This window comes from Bombyx mori, chromosome 14, assembly GCF_030269925.1.
Source record: "Bombyx mori chromosome 14, ASM3026992v2".
Lineage (NCBI taxonomy): Eukaryota > Metazoa > Arthropoda > Insecta > Lepidoptera > Bombycidae > Bombyx > Bombyx mori.
In genome coordinates, this window is record NC_085120.1 from 5,974,537 (window position 1) to 6,000,000 (window position 25,464).

A 25,464-nucleotide genomic window follows, 5' to 3' on the forward strand; every position below is an offset into this window, starting at 1 on the left:
TCAAAAATTAACCCATAGACACAGTCCACTGAGTTTCTCGACGGATCTTCTCAGCGGGTCACGTTTTCGATCCGGTGGTAAATTCTCGGAAGCACTGCTTTTGCTAGGGCCAGTGTTGGCAACACTCCCGGTTTGAGACCCGTGAGCTCACCTACACGTCAAGGAGAAGCTGAAATAGCCTTTCAAGGCTATCAGCATAGGTAGGGAAAAAAAACGCTCAAAACATTCTGTCTCGACAGCAGACTGGGGCGGAGCTCTCTGTTGTTTGTTATCTCTGTACACTTGAAATGTAATAAATGGAATTCATTGGAAAAGTGAGCCTTAATTACTGTCATTATGGAAGGAAATGATAATGGCATCAGTTTTCCTAACGTCACCATTTTACAAACACCATGAAAAAAACCTGTACTCCGTTATATTTTATTGTTTTTTTTTAAGCTCAAAAATCTTTTCACATAATTATTTTTAGTTTGGTATCAATATTATAATCCGCATGCATTTCATTATTTTCTTAAGAACATCACCCGTACACAAGGATTACACAATACCGGTTTATTATACAACACGTAAAGGATTTTGTTTACCAAAACATTCGCCACGCACCGACGCTATGTTGGATCCCGTTAGTATTAGTTCAACAACCTCACATCTCTATGGTGACGTTGCGAAAAACATTTTTTTTTCTGTACCTTAATATACATGACAATTAAAAGTAGTATTTAAATATGAAGTTATGTTGAAACATAGTTTAATTTTTGCCATAATCTTGGTGAGTTCAGGTTAAGGTGCATATAGTATACAAGAGACACTTAATATTAAGTGGATTTTGAACTAGGACTTCCTGTCCTATTTCATACAATAGAGTTGAGATTTCGAAGTCATATCTCAAGGTAGGATGAAATTCATTACGAGTCAATGGTGGTCTTATGAGCCTTCTTAGGTAGGTATCAAAACCCCGCCTACTTCTGCCGCGAAATTAAAGCGTTCCGGTTTGAAAGACGAGGCAGCCGTTGTACTATGAAACGAACACTTACGACTCATGTCTCAATGCGGATGACGGCATTTACATTGCTGATGTCTATGGGCCCCGGTAACTAGTTAGCATCACTTAATCCGTGGTGAGCCTGTCTACGCATCTCAAGAAAATACCGATAGTTGCTCGATAGTTTTGATTGAAAGCACCGTGTCCAATTGGATTATGAAGAATATACGGGTATTGTGGGAAATAAGTACTTTAAATACATTGTCCCTAGATCTCTCCACTGTACAAGTTGACAACATTCCTCGACACGCTTATTGGTAGAATCGATTATGTACGCTCTGGTAACACCGAGTCCATTACGGTCAGGATCAGAATGGCTTACCAACAATTATTTTTAGCCGGCCAGTCGCTTAATACTGGGGATGCTGTAAGCGTGCATAGTTTATTAATAACTTTATTTTAAATGATGATAGTATAGATTTTTTTTCGTATACGGATCAAGCGTAAAAAATGATGGTTTTTTATTCGTAATTTTCATTTTCGCACACAACGACTACTTTCGTTTTATTTAAACAGAAACAAAATTAATTTACTCCAAAATTGGTGGTTTACAGGGAACTCAAATATAAAACACATTAAAGCTATACATATTTGTTTAATAAATACACGAGCGGTGTAAAGTATAGAACGCTAGTACACCTGTGTAACCCAACACCGATTCGTAGGTACAGCATTTGTTGTGTTTGAGAACTTACCATGCTGTAGGGTTGCCAAGCTTAACAATTTAAAAATGTTAAAAAAATGTAAGAAAAAAATACAAAGTTAAACAATTTTAACAATTTTTTTTTTCTTTTTTTTTTTCCTACCTAAGCTGGTAGCCTTGAGAGGCTATTGCAGCGTAACCCTAACGTTTGTAGGTAAGCTCACGGGGCTCAAACCTGATGACGTTGCTAACACGAACCCTAGCAAGAGCCGTGCTTCGCAGAATCTACCACCGGATCCGAAACGCGACCCACTGAGAAGATCCGACGAGAAACTCAGTGGGCTGTGTCTGGGAGTTAATTTACTCGTCGAGCTCTTCGTCGCAAGCGACGGGTTCTACGAGAACGGTGACCGGTAACAATTTCATACGAATCTCTTCCCGTAAAACGTTTATGGTTTTAAATCACGTTTCATTTTGCGTGTTCCAAAAAATCTGTTACATATAATCATTTAGGAGTTTTATTACATTACGTACCGCAAAAGATACATTAAAAAACAGTAAATGCGTGCCTCAGAGACGCGAGAATGCAAGTTGGAAATTGAGCACGTGTGGACGGTGTTTCCTGTACCTCGGATCCCGTGGGCACTACTGCGTGGATAGACTTTCAGTAGAAAATTCAGTTGTGGCCTATAGGATTTTTTTTTGCTACCTAATCTGATAGCCTTGAGAGGCTATTTCAGCGTAACCTTAACTAATAGGTGAGCTCACGGGGCTCAAACCGGAGTGATGCTAACACTGACCCTAGCAAGAGCAGTGTTTCGCAGAATCTACCACCGGATCGGAAACGCGACCCACTGAGAAGATCCGGCGAGAAACTCAATGGGCTGTGTCTATGGGTTAATTCGCTCGTCGAGCCCTTCGTCGCAAGCGACTGGTTTAGGAATACTGGGGACCGGACCTTTAAACGAGACCATAGGATTGCACCACGGTAAAAAGAAGGGTATTGGTGCTTAAAGCATACCTTAACATTAACAGCCCTAGTTCATAGCGCGTGCCTCGTGTTGTGATAAGCATGCGTAACAAGGAACCGCAGTTATCAGGCCACAGCAGTTCAATGACCTAAATCTACTTAGTTTTCTCCCTGCCATATTACGCAAGGGAAAAAAATACGTAATATTTGAAGCGCCTTCATAAATTAACATTCCATTATCCAAATTTCGTAAGCATATGAAATTACGTAGAGATTTTTTTGGCTTTTCATCTTTACACTCTATAAATGTAAATTATAACTGATTTCAATTTTACCGATATTTAAACACGTGTCTTCTGTACTATGGGAACTGGGAAACCACATACAAGATAAGCATCGATTATCTTTAACACTGATTCAAATCCATGCCGGACCCTGTTTTGTATTACCATTCTCACTAACAATTAAACCGTTGATTTTTTTTATTGCTTAGATTGATGGACGAGCTCACAGCCCACCTTTTGTTAAGTGGTTACTGGAGCCCATAGACATCTACAACGGCTGCCCCACCCTTCAAACTGAAACGCATTACTGCTTCATGGCAGAAATAGGCAGGATGGTGATACCTACCCGCGCGGACTCACAAGAGGTCCTACCACCAGTAATTACGCAAATTATAATTTTGCAGGTTTGATTTTTGTTACACGATGTTATTCCTTCACCTTGGAAGTCAATCGTGAACATTTGTTGAGTACGTATATCATTCGAAAAATTGGTACCCGCCTGAGATTCGAACACCGGTGCGTCGCTCAACACGAATGCACCGGACGTCGTATCCTTTAGACCACGACGACTTCTAAAATCTAAAATCTTCTGAATCGATCAATACATTTAGAACAGCGCTTGTTCCCTTGAAACCGGCTTTCCAAAGGTCCCTCCAATCTCAAATACTGGACCTCTCTCATCAAAATAAGCTCCGGTGCCTTGATTTTGTTACTTGTTTTGGATAGCAACCAGACAAACGCTCCCATAGGGTACGGTGGCCACCTCCGGTGGGAGCGTCACGCTCGCCGCTTCCGTTCCGCACGAAGAAGCAACGGAATTTTTATTCTCATTATTCCAACCATGACCTGGGAAACTTGGAAACGAATTTTTGAATTGTAACGTATTTCGGCTGTCTCGAATGTTGGCTGACGTTTCGGAGGCTATGATTGCGAGATAATTTTCAACAGACTACTTCAGGATCAACGGAAATGACTCCATAGAGCGCCTTGTCGTTCAGGGCAAAGTAGAAGACACCAGACCGCGTGGAAGGTTGCCCGTGCGATGGAACGACCAGATCGAGTCGGTAGTTGGCGGCTGTTTGCGTGAGTGTACCAGGCTCACCACAAACCGGGAGGAGTAGTGATTGCTCGTGAGGCGCATAGCATCTGCCCACAGCAATGATGCCAGATGACGGCCACGAATGCGAGGCCAAGAGTGATACGACATACGATACCTCAGGATCATAGCTTTTGCAGTGCATGTGCGGAATTTGAAGTATTTAACTTTTTTAAATACGTTGTCCGTTTTACCGGGACAGGTGGACGAAGAAGGGCTTATTCAGGAGGGGCGAGATTTGCTAACAGCTGCCTGAGCGCCTCCAAAAGAGAATTATCTGCTCAAGGGCTGGATGCTACTTCGCCAATGCATCTAGTATCGGGTTGACGGTATTTATATGCCAATTTACAAACGAAGGATTCTAACTGCTACATTACGCAGGTAGTAGGAGAACGTATTTTAATAGGTTTATCGACGGCTAGGGCACAGCCACCGTTGTCCACTGCTAAAGAATCCTTTCAATTCTCACTTGAAGAAGAACACGTCAAAACACTGAGGTAGTGTTGAGAAGTGGAAATATTTTCGACTTGAATACGATACGTTGAAAAAATGAGCTGAAACGCATCACTGCTCCACAGTAGAAAATGTAACAGGTACAAGTACAAATGTACAAGACAAGCAGGTATCATGCGGGCTTACAATACCTAAAACCAGAAGGGTCATATTAGAATAATAATCACATTTAACGTCAAAAATGAAATTACTTAATGTAGCATAACAAAAGTCCGAACAGATATTTAACCTTAAACTATTAAACACGCTAATGTCTGATATTTAAACTAAGTAAAGTTCGTTTTTCACGATCTGAGTCCGTCGCCTCACATAAGCAGTGCCCGTGTGAATTGACACAATAATAGAACGCACAGACAACAATGTGGGCGCTCTGTACTCTATTATAGCCCTGTACTGTGGACTTGTGCATTATTGTGCGGCGTTGCATTATCTGTTCGATCTGTAGTCGGTACAGACTTCCTCGTATTGTTACTACGTATATTACGATTGACAAGGCGGCCCGATTTGTAAGTATCATGTTGTATAAAAACGATTCGAACGTTTGAGATATATTATATTGTAATACTAATTAAACTCAGCCCGGTTTGCTGGTCAATCTTTCATGTCATAGTATCACCCGCTAGGATAGTCGATAGACTTTTATACATATATAATATTTTTTTGTTTGAACAAAATGTAATAAGATAAACCTCCATTTTACATTTCCCAGAGCTCTATTTCCATCGCTTGTCAACTCCAGTACTCGACTACTATTCCGTACTATTCGCATACTTAATGATTCTCGTGTTAAATTCCTAAGTTTTAATGTGGCCCTTCTAGTATCTTCTATGCCACCGAATTAATCGATCGATTTCAATTTTAAATTTAAAAACATACGAGGATTAAGATTGGAAGCTGGTTTGTTACCAAAGACAAGGGGCTGGTGCAGCTGAGCACGCAAATCTGCGGCTAAGAATAGTGAAGCTGAATCTAAGTAAGGTGAAGTAAATAGCTGGAGAAGAGAATACAGTAAGTAAACTAACTTAAGCGGTAGGCAGCGGCTTGGCTCTGCCCCTGGCATTGCTGAAGTCCATGGGCGACGGTAACCACTCACCATCAGGTGGGCCGTATGCTCGTCTGCATACAAGGGCAATAAAAAAAAAACATGTGTGCAATTCACACGTGGTAGAAGCGAAACCTTCCAAAATTAAAATACAATTATCCTAAACGTCTTAAGTATATGTAAAATTTTGTCATTAGTAAATAATTGTTAGGTAGCGCCTTCTGTGAATTGATATTTTAATTTCACGTATAATCCTAAATTAAAATTCACTACAAGAGCTTTCATACACACGTTAGTATTAAAAAATCTCACAGATGGCGCTGTATTAAATAGTATGTATATTTCTGTCTCATTCTTTGCTGGCTTCATCTTACACATTTTTGTATTTGTGTCTCTTACCTGTCGTTTTTTCCGTTGCATCCGGTTTGAAATCACAACGATTCTAAAGAAGTTTTCACTTCAAAAAACTAAAGAATTGATATCAAAATCCGAAAAACCAGCTTTATTCGTACACATTTTTTTGGTCAACAAACAATAAAATACCTCATGATTCAAGTGGTACAGATTTAATGTGACAACTATAAATCTCTCGGATCCTAATGAGCACGTGCCTAAAAGCACATGTAGCTTCTTTGTATCCCGTAGTGTGTAATAAATTATCAGAGGTGAACAGTTATACATAATATATTTAGAATAAAAGATATATAGTGTCATTTGAGAGTAATTTGTTTTACCGGAAACGTTCATTAAAATATGCGCAGTTACAATCTCGTAGACACAAAAAAAAATCGGTAAATTAAGTCTGGTGTTTGAAGGGAAAGTTATTACGAGTTTCTCTGTGCTTGCTTTCGTGATTACGGTAGAAGGAATATCAATGTCTGCGTTTATTATAATGCGATATTGACTAAAGTTAAATCGTAGGAAGGTCATGTGCGTACAGAGTATATATGAGTCGTCTATTATCAAAGGTGGCAATCTGTGCATTTGGACAAAAAAATGTTATTGATATAGCAATACAGATTGATTTGAATATAATCGTCTCCTTCAAAGAATACGGTTCAAAACCTGCATTAAATAAAGTATTAACTTAACCTGTTATTTATCTAAGATGTCGTTCAGAAGAGTTTTGTGACTGCCAATAGAATACAAAGTCAATAATTCGTTTTTCTGATTTACCAATAATTGTCCAAAAGTCACATTGCCGCCTTTGATAATAGTCGACTCATATTCCACAAACAAAAAAACCCCTTTTATGATTCATGAACCGCTTGATTACGAATTACTACAAAAGTCAAAGTCGTGAACGTCGTGACGTTGATTTCATTTTAAAATATGGCCGTGTACAAACGACTTTGTTTCATTGTAGGAACGTTAACCTAAAGGTTGCCTGATCGCAAGTTATTACTATAGCTCATGAAGGCGGGTGATCCGAAGAAGAAATATCCAAAAATATTGCTATCTATACTTCTATACTAATATTATAAAGAGGAAAGATTTGTTTGTTTGTTTGTTTCGAATAGGCTCCGAAACTACTGGATCGATTTGAAAAATTCTTTTTCTATTAGAAGCCGACATTGTCCCTGATGAACATAGGCTACTTTTTTTAATTTTTTCTTAATTTTTTTTTTTTTGGTTTCATCTGCGTTTTAATGTTTCCGAAGCGAAGCGAGGGTGGGTCGCTAGTTTATTGATATATTGATATTATTCTTTACAAATTTAAAATTTGTGGAACCGTCTGGCGCGTCTAATATCGTCTTTTCGCATTAAAAGTGTTTCGCATTACAATTCCCAAAAATATTCGAAATTGAGTTAATATACGGAATCATTTTTGGTAACACCAGTAATTTTCTCATAAATACTGTCAAAAGAGCGTAGTTTTTTCTTTCTTTTTTTTGTTTACCTATATTTTGACGACTATTAACAAAATTAATACATAACTTTATCTTAATGTAAAAGACAGATAATGCAACTGGTAAGAAATAACAAATAAATGTTGCAAAGATGATTAATAGTAAAAATATCACATGTTAAACCTTTAACACTCTCCTGTAAAATTTGTAAGTTTTGAGATATACAGTTTTAACGCGAGAAGACGATATGTCTTTATTATTTGCCACCACGTAAGGCTATGGTTACACTATCGTACGACCGTGTCGTTTCACCTACTTTCCCTTTCTAACGCTGGAAACAGAAAGAGATGGGCTATCAATCAAATTTTCGTGCAGATTATACGAACAGAGAAAACCTTCGGGCGCTCCGTTAGCTTGGCGAAGCTTGATTCATACAGTCGAAAACGATTAAAATTTTTGAGATTTTATTCGGTTGTATGCAAAATAAAATCTTTTGATTCATCTTATTTGTCATGATCAAATGATTGCTGACTCATGTAATTTAAGGTAGCCTTTTTGGGCTTTGGTGTGTTAATTTTTCTTCATTTTAATGCTTAGTTTTTTTTCTGTACCTGATCGTTGGCAGCCAATCGGCTTTTCGAACTACCCGCGATTTGGTAGGTGAGCCCACGGGCCTCAACCTGGGAGGAATTTCTAACACTAGTCGTAGCAAAGGCAGTGCTTTACTCACTGAGTTTCTCGCCGGATTTTCTCAGTGGTTTGCAATTCCGATTCGGTAGTAGATTCGAGGAATCTATGATTAATTCTCTAAGGTTGAGCCCATGAACTCACCTACCGATACACGCGAAGTTGGAAAAGCCTCTTAGGCTACCAACGCCTAGGTAGGGTAAAAAGCAGTTCTTCGCTGAGTCTATCACTGGATCGGAATCGCAATGCTTACAATAATGTATATTAGTTTTAAATTGTTTGTTTACATTAATTCAAAGTGGACTATCATTCGCAATTTTTTAACAAAACTTCAACAGTTTTATCGAAGTATTAAAATTTTGATTATTCAAAAATAAATAAACAAAACGGTGTCCAAGTAAAACAAGCAAATCCGGTTCGACACTAGCTTAGCAACTAGAATGTAGTAATTTGCGTTTTTTTTATATCTATCTTTTTTTTATTGATCGAAGTGATGACCTATAAATTCTAAACGAAGACACGCAAACAAGATAACCAACCTAGATTTAAACGGGTCAAGTGAGACACGCCCAGAAACATTCTTGTTTATTTACTTACTTCGTGCATGGTATGGAATTTAAGCCGATCCTCTATCTACTTATCAGCAAATAGATTTATCGATTTATGTTATTGGCTCTTTAAAATAACACATTTACACGGGTTTTTTTTCCAAATTGTGTAGTGTTCATATTTATTTAACAAAATGATTAATATGTTTATTGGTATCGAGCACTCTTGGACGCAATTCCCATAACCTAAATGCGGTTTTTTTTTATTGCACAGATGGGTGGACAAGCTCACAGCCCATTTGGTGTTAAGTGGTTACTGGAGCCCATACCCACCTTGAGACATAAGTTCTATGGTCTCAAGTTTAGTTACAACGGCTGCCCCACCCTTCACGGCAGAAATAGGCAGGGTGGTGGTACCTATCCGTGCGGACTCACAAGAGGTCCTACCACCAGTAAATCTAACCTAACAGTAACCTAAATGCGTTGTCTTATGAGTACCAAAGTCGACGAGACTGTGTTACTCTTAGATGAACGATTCAACGACATATCACATCAAACAAACTATTGTGAGCTACTGGTTGTGTTTAAGCTAAATAAAACATATCAATAAAAAAGAAAAATCGATTTCAACTATATAAATTGAGAGATACATAATAAGAAATACCAACTTACAGATAAAAAAGAATGATCGAATAGATTCACCCAGCAAAAAGTTAACACACAAAAAGAAGGCGCATTCATAACCACCTCCTTTTTTGAAGTTGATTAAAAACAAAGATACGGGGCTACGTCTCCAGAAATTTCAACTCTATGGCTTACGATTATACGAACGTATATTGTATCAGATGCGTTTGCAGGTGAACCAATTCGGTTAGAATAGAAATTAAGAATCACAGATAGAAGTCTGAGCAAAACCTGAATTTTGTTTGTGTTCTCCGAAGCTTCCGAGAGTAAAGTGTCTGATAATACAAAAAAAAACAAAAAAGTTTTGTTTGTGATGTTTTTTACTTATTATTATTGAAACTAGTGGTCGCCCGGTAGTCGAAATTCGACTTTAATTAATTTAAATTATAAGTTTGAACATTATTAAGGGTCTATAGTCAAAGATTATCATAGCCCTCTATATTAACAAATTTCGCCACGGCTACACTATAGATACATAATATTGAAGACAAACAATATCAGTATATTCTGAATTTGACCACAGACTTTAACCAATAAGCAAAAAAAATTAAATGCGTGTGTGTCTAATGTTTTTTTTATTGATTTAATGTTATTTTTAATGTATAATGTTAAAAAAAATATTAGCATTCTGCACTCCTCTATATTCTCCATAAGTGTGGCAAATTTCATACTCCTCCGTCCACGCAATTTTCGTAAAAAGGGGTACAAAGTTTTTTCTTCACGTATTAATTTAAAGAAGATACCAGATCATCTTTATTTGTTCTTCAATATTTTAGGAAAATACTAAGGAGTAGATAAAAGTATCTATTAAATCGGTAGATGTTGGAGTCTCAACGAATTACATAAGAATTGAACATATCTTTAGTTTTGTGCTGTAAATTTTAATAATTCTAATTTTCATTAAAAATTTCATTCTAATATAAAGCTTGGCTGTAATTTAAAAGCTTTCTATATTTGATTAGCTCATCAAACGAGGTTGGCTGTAGCTTGTAGCTTACACTGCGGGTCGTTGACTTTAGAAGATGAATACCCTTTCTTTACAGATAAAAACTATTCACGGTCGTGTGTCTACAGATTTTCACACTGGCGTTATACAATCTCTGCGTTTAAAACGCAACTAATTTTAGTTACAGGTCAACAATTCGTCTTTTCGCTTTAAAACTGTATAATCTCACAACTTACTAATTTTAGTTACAGGTCAACAATTCGTCTTTTCGCTTTAAAACTGTATAATCTCACAACTTACTAATTTTACAGGAGAGTGTTTTAAAGGCTTAACATATGATACTTTTAATATTTATTAATCATCTTTGCAACATTTATTTTTTATCTTTTACCAGTAACATTATCTGTCTTTTAAAGTAATGTAAAATTATGTATTAATTTTGTTAATAGTAGTCAAAATATAGGTAAACTAAAAAAAAAAAAAAAAACTAAACTACGCTCTTTTGACAGTATTTATGAGAAAAATACTGGTGATACCAAATGATTCCGCACATTAACAAAATTTCGAATATTTTTGGAAATCGTCCACTTTTAATGCGAAAAGACAAATTGAGTTAATTGTTAAGACATGAAGCGCTTTAGCTGTACAACTGGTATAAGCATACACTGGCGATAATAACCATTTACAAACCGCTGATATTTTCTTTCGACTGCCGTAAATAATGTAGTAATTTATAAACACGGTAATCCCCGTTAATTTTAACTAAGATATTACAATTGGATCTATTCATAAATTTTCGAAATAGCTTACGTGCTTACGTTATGTGTTTTTTTTAGTTATAATTCGTAAACTGCAATTTTTTTCAGATAATAAAGATGGCTACTCGAATAATGAGCGCTTGAATTCGACTTTTTTAACGCCGCAAACAAATCATTTAAGATTAATCGGAGGATATAATTTGCAACTTTGTATCGAGCGTATAATTCAAGCGTGGTAGCAAAGAATGAATCATTCACTTTTTTTTCTTAAATACAATACGTACATATATCTTATGACAACGTAAAATGTGCAACATTGAAAGTACTTAATGCAAGTCCGTAAGGTAGAAATTAGCCTGTTTCGAAACTAATCAGGGATGTCGAATGATTTTGTTAAGGTACTTAGTGAAACAAAAAAATAGAATGGTGCGGACTGATGACGTAACGGGGCGATGACCTCGAAACCCATGGCCCGCCTATCGATTAACCATGACTTGAATTTCTGACTTTAAGATAGGAAGTACATACGGAAGGTTACCGACCTCAGATGAAAAAAGGTAAGAGTAGATGATGTCATGGATTCACATGAAGTATTATGACAAAAAATTGTACCCACATGTTGCTAATATTATCTTTTGGATTATTGATTGTATTTATATAGCATGTGTTCGTCAATGTGAAATGTTCGTGGCCTAAACGTTAAGACGCCTGGTGTTATAGTATCGTTGCGATTACGGGTAGAAATCGCCCCTCCTGGCTGAGCCTTTGCTCGCCCACCTGTTCTGGTGAAACTGGAAAGGCCTCCGGGCCACCAGTAATACTTCAATCATAAAAATAAATAAAAAATAAAAAATAGAAATCGTATTAAAAGCGGAAGAAGGTAGGTATCATTTATCTTAATTAATATGGACCTAAAACTTTTATTAGTCTGTGTTGTATTGTTCGCCCACGCGGCTAGGTAATAATGCCACACGCTACCCAGCAGTTGACTGTTCCGGTTTGGATGGTCATAGTCATCACGTTGTGATGTCCATGGACCCCAGTAACGACTTAACACGAGATGGACTGTGAGCTGATTTGCTCAATCGCATTTAAATATATAAATATATGTTTTATTTATTTATTTATTTTGAAATGAGTACTATTTTTGTTTGCATAATTAGTGTAACTAGAGGTCCCGCAGTAGTCGAAATTCGACTATAATTAATTGGAATTGTAAGTTTGTACACTATTATGATTGTATTTTATACTTCTATAATCACAAATTTCGCCAAGGCCAATATTTAATCTATTCTCAATTTGACCACAGACGTCAAGAACAAAAGTTTGACAATAAATAGTATGCATGCGTGTGTGCGTCAAATACATGGTGTGTAGTGTGTGTAATGTGTTCTTTATTGATTTAATGTATCTTTTATGCATTATTTAAAAAAAATATTAGCATTGTGCACTTCTTCTCTATATTCTCTATAAGTGTGGAAAATTTTATACTCCTCCGTCCGCGCAATTTTTGTAAAAAGGGATACAGGGTTTTTGCTTCACGTATTAATATATAGATAATATTCTTAGTTAATCAGAAAATTGGTTTGGAAGTTGATAATTCCAGGTACATTGAGTTGTCACTACTATACTATACCGTATCAGTATTAGTAAATCCTAAATCATTCCTATCCTGAGACAATCCATGGTTTGTTGGGAGGATTGGTATATCAGACGGCCTGGGCTAAATGTATACAGACTCGAACTTCGACTTGGAAATATTTGTCAATCGATGGTAGGCCAAACAGCACGAAGTCAGTAGAAAGAGTATTCTAAATAAGGAAGGTGTTCTCTGGAATTAATTTCACAAATATTCCGCTTTTCTACTAATTGAACATTCTCATATATAATAAATAAATTTTCATTGAACTTTAAAAAAATTCAAATGCGTAATTACTGGTGGTAGGACCTCTTGTGAGTCCGCACGGGTAGATACCACCGCCCCGCCTATTTCTGCCTTGAAGCAGTAATGCGTTTCGATTTGAAAGGCAGGGCAGCTGTTGTAACTATACTGAGACCTTAGAACTTATATCTCAAGGTGTGTGGCGCATTTACGTTGGAGATGTCTATGGGTTCCAGTAACCACTTAACTCCAGGTGGGCTGTGAGCTCGTCCACCCATCAAAACAATAAATAAATAAAACTGCTTTCCCACCCTTCAAAACGGAACGCATGACTGCTTTGCGATAGGAATAGGCAGAATAGTCCATACCCGTGCGGGGTCACGATTGTGTACCAAACATCATTGATTAATTTAACCTAACCACTTAACACCAGGTGGGCTGTGAGCTCGTCCACACATCTAGGCAATAAAAAAATTAAAACAACCGGCCGCCCGCTTTGATACCCAACTATTAATGTGTTTGCTGTCAATTCAATCATAGGTAAAAATCCGTAGACCAGTTAGTTGTTAAAACGACGATCAATGCAACTTTATGTAAAATATTAAATCTGGATAAACGAGTCGCTTACATCACGTTCAATGCAACGTGGATTGACTAAAAAGGGGCTTAACCAGCGGCTCTCAAACTTTTTTACCTAAAGACGCAGCGACATGACAGTCTCGTCACAAAACCGCGATATGTATTTATTTAGTTATTCAGTTAACATCTAGTAGATAGTTTCAATGCAGAAATACAATTCCTCTGGATCAGCTTAGATAAAAATATCGTATTTGTAAATCTCTCTACACACTTGACAAGGGCTTGGGACCAATTTGTCGCGACACGGTGGTTGAGAGCCGCTGGCTTAGACGCTCTATTGAATTACAAGGAGCATTTTCTAGCATACATTTACTTGGAACGTTCAATATTTGAATAGAATCGTGGAAATTCTGCACAAATATTCAAACATTTTAGATTTGTTTCACACAGTTCGAAAAATAATAATTGTGATGTAAGATATTTGGGAAAGCACGCCACGTAATTTAATTAATTTGAACAAATATAGCTCTTAAAAAAAGAACATTATTGTTCAAATTACCTGTCGTACATTATTACATCATACATCCATAGTACAATGCAAGACAATTTTTCTGGACCGCTAATAAACAAAACAAAAACAAAAAAAAGGGTTTCGCCAAAAAAACAAAAAACATAACGAGCATTAAATTGAATATTTCTTTATTTTCTTTGTAAAATTTTATGTTAGAAGATAGTGCGACCCTTAAGCTTTGTTCGGACTAGGCGAGTATTTTAGTCGAGTACCGAGTAATTTATTAGCTAAATGTGTCTCAACACCAAAAATTTTGTCGAGTAGGTTAGTAAACAATTTAGTCAAGTCAATCCATTTTGTTCTATTTTTATCGGGTGAGTAGCAAGTAGTTTAGCCACTAAATACGGTACTCGACTAAAATACTCGCCTAGTGCGAACAAGGCTTTACTCTCCAATTTAAGTGTATTTTAATACGGTGTACATATTTGATGCTGCAGTAATGGACCTATATCAACTAAAATTATTATTAAACTAGCGGCCCGCTCCGGCTCCGCTCGGGTCTTTAACAAAAATTTCAACGAATTTGTTTTCTTTTTTTTAAATAAAAGAGAACTTATTGCGGCATAACTATAATAGTTAGACATATGAGCTGTCGTGACACTATTTGTAAATAAAAATGTGTTCTACAAAGTCGTAGTAGATTATTTTATTCTATCATCAACAGTTTTCGAAGGACACGCGATGTAAAGAATATTTTAGGTATTTTTTTTACACTTTGAGTTACATTATTGGAGTTTTAGTAAAGATATAATATACAAAAGATATAAGTATAGAAGTGCAGACAAACTATCTGTCCTTCCCTTTTACATTTAGTTTAAGTCAAATTGAAGTTGTTTTTCAAAGTTTAAACGAAATCTATTATTTCTTATTCATTAACCGTTCTACCGCCTTCTCTGAATTTATGTAATATTGATTGTATGCAGACTTGAAATCAATAGATTTTTATTATTATTTTGTATTAAATATAGACATTATGTTGGTTTCGCGTATTAAATTTCCCGTAGGTAAGTACGTATTCATCAAAACGCAATTAATCGCATCAGCTAAACCTAAAGCTTCTTATAAACTGCGATAGGTTTCATAAATTTGTATAAAATTAATTATTCTAATACGTCCTTTTTTTTCCTACCTAAGCTGATAGCCTTGAGAGGCTATTCCAGCGTAACCTTACTAGTAGGTGAGCTCACGGGGCTCAAACCTGACGACGTTGCTAACAGGAACCCTAGCAAAAGCCGTGCTTCGCAGAATCTACCACCGGATCGAAAACGCGACCCACTGAGAAGATCCGGCGAGAAACTCAGTGGGCTGTGTCTGAGGGGTAAAAAAAATCGTCAAAAGTGTTTGCAGCATCGGAGATTAACAAAGAAAACAAAAATATATGAGTTTCCGCATTCCATGTTCATAGATTTATATAAAAGAAATCTTTATACTGATTACCAATAAATACTCAACAAGGAAGTCCTTGGAATTGTAGTCATTTGGCAGATTTTATCACATTTACTGTTTGAGAAGTCGAGTGTTTTTTTTTTTTTATTGCCCTTGTAGGCAGACGTAAAGACGTAAGAGTGTAAAGCCACTGGTGTCAAATCCGTGCATCTTTAAAAAACTAAAAAAAAATATATAACGATAACGAACCCAAGTATTGGATCTTAATGATCCTTGTAGGTAAGTAAATTAAAAAAAAGTAAAAAAAAGACGTTGTAAATAAATTCGATTTACCTACCTTATACAATGAAGTTTTATTTATTGACCATTTAATATTTGAATAGCTTTCTTATTGATAAGCAAGCTGATTTCCGACACAAACATTAATACAATGACGTTACAAAAAGAAAGTCTGGCAACAAACCTATTTCGTCTTGACTATAATGCATCACGGCGTCAGAATACTAAATGAGTTTGACCAAGAACATTATAAAATTGTTGACGACGGGTAAATTTATGTGCATTTAGGGAAAAAATAATTTATATTACGTTGTTCCTATTCTTTTGCTACGATTTATTGTTTATCCTTTTACCAATCCCCAAGAAGTGGCCTCAAGCAATTTTCGTGTGAAAAACTTTCAATAAATACTTATTTTAAAAGTATAACTAACTAGATTGGTCCGTAGATTTTTCCTTAATGACAAGTGAATAGTAGAAAAATGTTAACATAAACAATCGAATGTTGGTAGTAATACTAATTTACTTGGTACCTGTCATTTGGAGCTGTCGTCTAGAAGCAGGCGTTCGTGGAGTCCTTGGTGTACGAGATGCCCGCGGAGTGCGAGGTGTTCGAGGGGTTCGCGGTGAACTACTATTGCTTGTCGACCTTCTAGATGGCGACCCCAAAACCCTCAAGTCAGTGTTTTCCACACATGCCAATGCTTCAGTTCCATTCCTCACGGGGCTATTTGAATTTTCTTTATCTTCTTCGAGGAACTTAACAGGAGAATCCAATTTCACTGCTTTATAAGCACACTCTGATTCTATGTCAAAATTAAACCTTCTAATGAAACGCTTCTTGTCTCTTGCATATTGTTCTGCCATTAATCGCCTCGTTTCATCTCTGTCAGGCGCACCGAATAAGCACTTGCAGCTTCCGCGTCGCCTCCTTGGTGTATTAGATACATTTCTTAAGGCTGCCATTCCAGCAGATATCTCGAATCTCCTCTGTTTAGGTGTTCGTCCTCCAGCCGCCATGTCTAACGAACGAGTCAGGTGAGCTTCAACTGGTTGCCAAGAAACATCTGACTAATCTCTCGAGAGAAAACAGCTGTTGTCCGCAGGTAGGGCAGGTGAGAAAGACTATACGGCGTACGTCAAGTTAGAGCGGGGGAGTAAATAACACCTGGCGATACGACGCGCCAATTCTAACCTAAAAGCCGGTTCGGCGTGGCTGCGACCGAACGCGGGCTCTTTCTGCGTTCGACTGACGCTCAGTTTTCCCGCGCATCGCCTCATGCGCCGATTTCGGCCACTTGGCGCGCAAACTTTAACAATGGAGTCAATGGATCCAAGGACGCTTTTTGTCACGGGATACAGGTGTAGTCTTGAAAGGGGAGACATTTAAGAATAGATCCTTATATGTATATACATTTTTTATACTCTGAAATTGTGCCTATAATTTGTTCTCTGGGCGGTATTGAAATTAGCACCATTTATTTTTAGGTGTGACGTTGTTATCTCTCGGTTACAACGATTAGATAAATAAATGGACACGGGTAATTTGTAAATTTTATGTGAAAATGTTAATTTTTGAAATTTGAAATAATTATCGGGTATTAAATACCCGATAATTATTTCAAAACAAGACATTTCATTTCGTAGTTTCCTTTTGATCTTCTGGTTTCTCAATCATGGCCGCGAATTTCAAGTGTTTCGTATTTTATATTGTTTTAAAACCAACGAATCGTTTTAACGATGGATTGAAATGTGTACCTGATAATGTTCTCAATATATTGTTTATGGTTACTCGAACTTCAATTTTTTCCACATAACTCAGCCTTTCTGCATTAGAAGGAAACGGGAGAACAATCCGTCAGTAGCCGTAAAGTTGTCAGGCGATTGCAGGGTTCTAATATGGGTCTAATACAATATTTGAGTCGACTATTATCAAAGCCGGCAATGTGACTTTTGGACAATTATTGGTAAATCAGAAAAACGAATTATTGACTTTGTATTCCCTTGGCAGTCACAAAACTCTTCGGAACGACATCTTATATAAATAACAGGTTAACTATTAACCTTTATTTAATGCAGGTTTTGAACCGTATTCTTTGAAGGAGACGATTATATTCAAATCAATCTGTATTGAAATATCAATAACATTTTTTTGTCCAAATGCACAGATTGCCACCTTTGATAATAGACGACTCATTTATAAGAGACATCAAACGAGCGCTGGAAACTTGGCAGTCCAAGTAGGGATGTGCTATATGCATCTAAGCGCACCTTTCTGCCAGAAAGAGACGTGGCCATTCAACTTTTGACTCCGTTAAATGTTATCGCGCAAGTAGATAATATTCACCAAAAAAATACGTTTTTTTTCGTTTTCACCATAATGAGTTTTATTTAATCATCACTTGCTACCAAAAACAGAAATAAATTATGACAATTGTCTTGGTTCATCCATAGCAAAATACAATGGGTCTCCATTTTGAAGTCAGAAGGATTCTAAAGAATGGAAGAATAAAACATAAACGATCTTGGACCCCGGTGTTACACAATAATATACAACCAATAAAACAATACGGATGACCGAAAATTGCCGTCATAAAATATTGAAGTAAGTGATTTATTGTCAACCATAATAAGTATTTTTACGACGTAAAAGTAGCGGCTTCTTTGGCTATACTGTGGTTCAATTGTATTGGAAAAAAGTAAACTAAAGGTATTAGTTAGAATCATAATATGAGTTTCATTTTCTCAATTATATTTTGTTTTATAATAATAATAATAATAATGTTTTTATTGCAAGTAACCATATGGTTTATGTTTTTCCTTTAGTGGGTTAACAAATAATAATTATTGATGTACTACCAAAGCCAAATTTTCTTCCACTAAAAAACTCACCAGCCGTTGTGATATTAACAACAGACTCCTCAGACTGCAACAAATTCTTCAAAGCCTTTTTGTACTGCTTCTCATGTATTGATTTTTTTCTGTCAAAAAGTTTAACATATTTTGGAATAAGTAGAAATCTGTTGTCGCAAGGTCGTGTGTATAATGGATTGTTCAAAGCTTTCAAGCCTAGTTCTTGTGACTTAGAGAACCATCTGCTATGCCGTATGAGGTCATGCGTTGTCGTGTAGAAGCAGCGTTGACGAGCGATTACCAAGGCTGGCCGGAGATTCATGAGCTTCTGCGTCATTATGTCCAGTTCCTCCTAGCACACGACGGTAGGCAGTGGCTAACGGTAGGCAGCGGTTTGGCTCTGCCCCTGGCATTGCGTCCATGAGTGGCGGTAACCACTCATCATTAGGTGGGCCGTATGCTCGTCTGCTAAAAAGACAATTAAAAAAAAAAACAAAAAAAAACATCCGTAATTACGCTGGTTCCATTTGGTAAGAGGCTATGATGAACGGCACTGGACCACAAAACAATGACCATGACTTTTTTAAGTCTTTATTTCTTTAACTAACGTGACCTATCAAGTTTTTTACGACGCCAATTCGTCGCAAATCGATCAATATTGTTTAGATGCTAACGTTGAAAACCGTTGCTAACTCAGCGACAGATTGAGCATCGTCAGCTTCCACTGTCGCCTTTCATTCGTCGTTGTTAACTTTAGTTTTCGGATGACTCTGAGAATAATTTTTTAGTTCTACATTTCGATGCTGGAAGCGTTCAAATCAATAACAAGTCATGGTTTCGTTTGTAGTGTCGTTAATATTGTGAGCTGTTTGCATTGCTATCGCGTATTACGTAACCGAAATTCGTATTCCATAATTACTATTAGGAGTATCGTGTCCATATTGTTGAAAAACATACAAACGTCATAAATACAAAACACCAATCAATAAACAAATAACTGATTTTAAAAATAGAATTTCATATAATAAAGTTAAATTTATTGAATTTGGAATTTATTGCCAGACATATTATTATGTACATAAATTGCATTTCAAATGGCCACTATTGTTTAACGGTAACTTTATACGTATTATTTTTAAAAAAAGTGTACACAAATGACACTATTAACACAGCCGTATCTAGTTCATTTTATAGAATTCGTGACTTGACACGTCATTACGGATCCTCCCGATCTATTAACGGTGCTTTTAGGTGCCACAAGCACCGGTCATCGTGCCCGTCGAACCCGTCGCTTGCGACGAAGGGCTCGACGAGCGAATTAACCCACAGACACAGCCCACTGAGTTTCTCGCCGGATCTTCTCAATGGGTCGCGTTTCCGATCAGGTGGTAGATTCTGCGAAACTCTGCTAGTGTTAGCATCACTCCGGTTTGAGCCCCGTGAGCTCACCTGCTAGCTAAAGTTACGCTGAAATAGCCCCTCAAGGCTATCAGCTTAGGTAGGAAAACAAAAAAAGTGACTTGGTGGGTAAGACGATCACTATATTCGTAACTTCTATTAATTTTTATGTTTGTTTTTGGCCTACCAAACTACCAGTACCCTCGACGGGCTACCCGTATCCGGCTACTACTCCCGTAGCGGGTGAGCAAGCTCATGGGGATCAGCTTGAAAGACACTGCTAACATGTACCCTAGGAAGACCGGTACTTCGCTGGATCTACCACCGGCAAAATCAACCCACAGAGCAGATCCGGCGAAAAACTCAACTGGTTTCTCTAGACATATGCCGGAATTCAAAAAATCTAGCAAAAACAATTGGGTGTCTGATAATCTGACAAATCTAGACAAACAACTTCTGTACAGCAATGCTACTTTTATAATAACTTCCTGAGAACATCAGGAACACCATGTGATCGTACTACTTACAAGGAGTTACTGGTAGTAGGACCTCTTGTGAGTCCGCGCGTGTGGGTACCACCACCCTGCCTATTTCTGCCGTGAAGCAGTAATGCGTTTCGGTTTGAAGGATGGAGCAGTCGTTGTAACTATACTTGAGACCTTAGAACTTATACCTCAAGGTGGGTGGCAAATTTACGTTGTAGATGTCTATGGGCTCCAGTAACCATTAAACACCAGGTGGGCTCGTCCACCCAACTAAGCAAAAATAAAAGTTACTCGTGATTGCTGGGTTCTTTATTCAGAAGAAGCGGGAACCAAGCTAACTAACCACAATTTCAAATCGTTGTATGGAATTTAATATTGCTTCAATATAAATTATTTATGTAACAATCGCGAACACAAGCGCCATCTAGTTATGAGAGTGGAATGTTGTAGTGGTTTTTTTTCTTCTAAACTAGCATCAGTTCATGGAGTTAATAAGTACCTAGTAACTCTATGCATCAGTTGCACGCATAGATTATACACTTAATATATTAGAGATAGATGCGCAACTCTCATTTTTATTTTTGCTTTAGTTAAAGCCCGGTCCAGCAGGCGTCGCTACGGTCGATTATTAGTCTCCCTACCCCCCACCAGGTGGCTTTTTTAGTAATTTTAATATTTTTAATAACTCTCTTTATGAAAAAATCTTATCGTTTAGAATCGCTGAAATTCCCGGTAGTACTTATGAGATATTAAGGAATGTTTGATTGTGTTCAGCATTCTAATCGATAAGATCTTTTCATACAGAGAGAAAACAGTTTTTTAAAATAAAAAGCTGTAATTCTCTGTAAGCTATTTAATTTCCCTATATTACAAACAATTTTCTGTTAAAAGATTGTATGAACGTACAATTGTATAAAATTTCGAATAACAATAACTCCTCTAGATTAATCCTACTAGCGTACACATTAAATCGAAAGTTATCTAAAAGTTAATTAAGTCTAGATAATCAAATCATTCAATGCCAATTAAGTCATTTGTGCGAAATATAAACATGTCAGCTTTCCATTACAAACATAGTAGACAATTTGAATTAAATTTAATAAATTTGTTTCTTAACGATAGCAGTTCTTGCTTAAAGTTGATCGTGACAGATCATGACCTTGTATGAAAATATTACATCTATAAACACTACCTATGCTTCGTCATACAATAATTGTCATTTAAACTAGCATTGTAGAGATAATACACACACTAAAGTGAATACTAAATTAATCTTAGCATTCTTATAAATATTTAGAAATTTAAGAAACGATTAACCCACAATCATGTTCATAACATGTGACATTTTGTTCTGCACAAACGTTTTGTTACATGATTTGAAAAACAAAAAAAAAACAAAAAATGTTTAAAAAATGTAATGATGATTTAAAGTACTCTTAAATATTGATAGTTTGTACTTAATGACGCTTATAGTAATTTTAGACATGATTACATTAGTTATACTTTTATTCCCTATCTAAATTATTTCTATTCTGACGTTTCTGATGCTTTAGCTTTGGTAATACTAGATGAAACAAACAGCAGATTGAAAGAAAATCATCTTAAAGTTAATTACATTCATTACAAACCATTAGTTTGCATTTTGTTACAAAAGAAACTGATGTTCGTTACATGCAAATGAATTATAAACATACACATGCAAACATAAAATGTAAATTTATCTTTTAATCCAAATTAAATGTACATTAATATTACATCTAAATAATAGAAAGGGTTTCGAAAATTTTTATTGCACTCAACAGCAGACGAGCACGCAACCCGGCTCATGATAAGTGGTCACCAGTGCTTATAAACTTCAGCAGTGCCATAAGGGTTCCTGTCTATCACTGAAGTTTTAATAAATTATTAATATACTCAGTCACAAGCATATTGATTTCACATAATGAAAATGTAAGAAACATAATCATGTTTGGGCATTTTCATTTATATCTGCTCATACAGAAAACACAACTTAGCAAATATATTCCACAGTTAATCTAAATAATTGCAAATAATGCTTTTGAAGACCGTTGACTTTTGATCATTAATTAAAATCATCTTCTCGTAGAATTTACAAAAGGTTATTTACAAAAATTTATATCAGTAATTTCATATATTACTAACTTACTAATTACAACTATTCAAACGTAATACTATAACTATAAGAACTAAACAACCTATTTTAAAACAAAATTTGCATCAATTTAGTTCTTATGAACTATTTCAATTATTAATTTATAAATTATAAACATATTTAAAAAAAATTAAGATCCCTTGAGAGTTCACGTTCCTTGCTGAATCAGTTTCTCTTCTGAAACGGAGAAACAAAGTATCTTAAGTATGTAACAAATATTGAAAAAATACGACCATGAAAAATTTAGTGTTAATGTAATCATACTTACAAATTAATATATTACATAACACGTTCTGGTTCAAATATAGTGCATCAATCTTTTCATGTTTCAGACATTTTAGTGCTCCTTATAATTTTTCCATAAAATTTTGTCATTATCAAACCTTTGTCTACAAAAATAAAAACATTATTTTATATTGGGTAGAAGGATAAACGTGGTCACAGGCCACTTGGTTATCAAACACCAGGAAACAAAACGTGAATGCCATCATCTAACTTTGGATGTGAGATCAATTGTGCTGTATTTTATTTAAACAGGAAAGCATGACTGATTGATCATTCCAAAAAACTAGTTCGGGCCCACTTGACAATAAGCAAATAATACGCTGAGTTGCAAAACATAAATACTTCCACCCACTCGAGACAATTTTATTATCTGAGGTGTGTGTGTGATAGTACGAGACTTAATACCGACTGTTTTGATCAAACTTAACATATATGATAGCTAGGCAGCAGAAATAGGAAGGACCATTAGTTGGTGCTAATTCATTTAATTATATTTTGAATAATAATTCTGTTAGCAAATAATATACCGGGAAAATAGTGTAAACTCACCGTTATCAAGGCATCCGAAATAGCATTATATTTTCGTTCTTCGAGGCATGCTGATTTTTAATAATAAACTTTCTGTAAGAAATGAAAATAGTTACACAGGCTTACAAAACGCTAACGAAGAAAAAAGTATTGGAGCCAAGTTATGTCTAAAGAGAATTCAAAACGGAGTTTCTCAATGTCTAATCGTCTAATATTCTCATAAAGCTAAAAGATGCTCTAAATTAATACTACAACGTAAAATAACTCACACCAAGACCAAAAAAAAACGATTTAAAAAATTAAATCGTTACGACATCTTGAAAACTTTTTTTTTTTGAGATTATTTTACGGCCCTGGAATTTTGAAAACTTCAAAGCAGTGTTTCCACTTACGTTTTTTTTAACACATTTTACCCTAGTTTCTTTTGAATTTTCCCTAAAATTTCCTAGACAACTTTCATAAATCCTTTATATAGAAAGCATAAATAAAATACAGAAAATAAACCACAGCATATTATTTAATGTAGGTATATATAATATAAACGCCCCCAGAAGATCATAGATCTATAGGATTAGAATTTTCAAGGAAGTCGACGCATTGCTTTTATATTCTTTTCCTGCACGCAACCTAACACTGTTCGGTTCTAAAATTGAGCAATTGTTTGCTGGCAAAGTTGGGAACTTTCTATGAAGCAAGCCGTTCAGGGTTTCATTAGAAAGCCTGTTTCTTTTGTCAGTTTTTACATTTGAGAACACTGAATAATCTTTCCACCTCAGTCTTTGAAGAAGGAACTGCTAGCAAAAGTGAAATGACAATTACAAGGTTTTCGTAAATGAAATTACCATGATAATCTTTCATGATACATGAAGTACTTGTATATTACAATACAAGTAAGTTCTGGTGACATCAACGAAAATAGGTAAATAAAAGTTTGGCGGATTATACTTATTGGGATTCTGGGGAATCCCTAAGAAAAAAGCAGTGGCTTAATCTATGATTTACTTTACTAGAGGGTTACTGTTGAATCAAACCTTCTTTATAGTTTTTATACACAACTCTGTTTTATTCTTTTACTTGTCAACTCGACTTAATGTCATTCTCTCTCCATAAAATAAAATGTTCATTGTTTTACTTTAATTATCGTTTATTTTAAAATTCACAACAGTTACTAGTATAGGCTTTGCTTTTTACCCCGAAATATCCTAAATCCTGGTATTTTTTAAATTGTCTTTATCATCCAAAATATCAGCTATTTTTCCCTAAAAAAGGGAGAATTCCCTAAAAGTGGAAGCACTGCTTCAAAGTACGCTAACCTTTTTTATTGAGTCAGAACTCGTATCTGCCATCTAGTGAATTTATTAGTTCATTAAGGCCAAAACGTTTCAAAAATGACCTCGCCGGTTCCTAAAGATGACGCTAGTTGAATGTTCTTTTCCTTTGTATGGGAGTTGCACCCCCCTGGTTGCACGAGTGTATAATCTATGGTTGCACGTGTCACCCGACACGCCAATAACTAATTTTGGAAATCGAAAAGGTCATGCAACACGCGACACAGGTCATTAAAATCGACAGGAAGTTCTGTCATTAAACAATACAACAATTGATTAATGAAAAAAAAATGAAACGTGGCTTATTGTTTTGATTAGATTTTTCATTGCCCTGTCATTATATCTCCCCCTAGTAAATTGTTAGTTTCAGATATAAAATTCAATTAATAATCTGCTGGGTAATGATTTCCGTCATACTTGATTTAAATTATTTAGTATTATTTCGCTGTAAAATTAATAACAACATCCGCTCACGCGTATTGGTTTTGCAATTATAAGGTACACTCGCATGACTATGATAAGTTTTATCCAATTATATAACCCGTTCAAAAGGACGCTAGTTTTTTTTCTTTTCTTGAATTCTCTTTAAATCAGCAGAGGAATCATGGTTGACAGTGAAATCATTGCTTCACTGCAGAAGTAAGCAGGACGTTATTC

The 25,464-nt window shown here is 35.9% G+C and overlaps 1 protein-coding gene and 1 long non-coding RNA gene across 2 annotated transcripts in view; both read right to left on the reverse strand.

Moving 5' to 3' along the window:
• LOC101739714 (uncharacterized) overlaps window positions 1-17,145 on the reverse strand; it is a 29,350-nt gene extending 12,205 nt beyond the window's left edge. Inside the window, exon 1 of the mRNA XM_004922591.4 lies at window positions 16,291-17,145. Within this exon, the coding sequence (XP_004922648.1) occupies window positions 16,291-16,777 (487 nt within the window). The 5' untranslated portion in view covers window positions 16,778-17,145. The remainder of the gene's footprint in view (window positions 1-16,290) is intronic.
• Window positions 17,146-21,331: 4,186 nt separating this feature from the next.
• On the reverse strand, window positions 21,332-23,829 carry LOC134200095 (uncharacterized). Its single transcript, XR_009974853.1, has 4 exons — window positions 23,749-23,829; window positions 23,501-23,572; window positions 22,935-23,055; window positions 21,332-22,843 (listed from the first exon to the last, which is right to left on the reverse strand). It is a non-coding gene; the product is annotated as an uncharacterized LOC134200095 (long non-coding RNA).
• Between the last annotated feature and the right edge of the window lie 1,635 nt (window positions 23,830-25,464).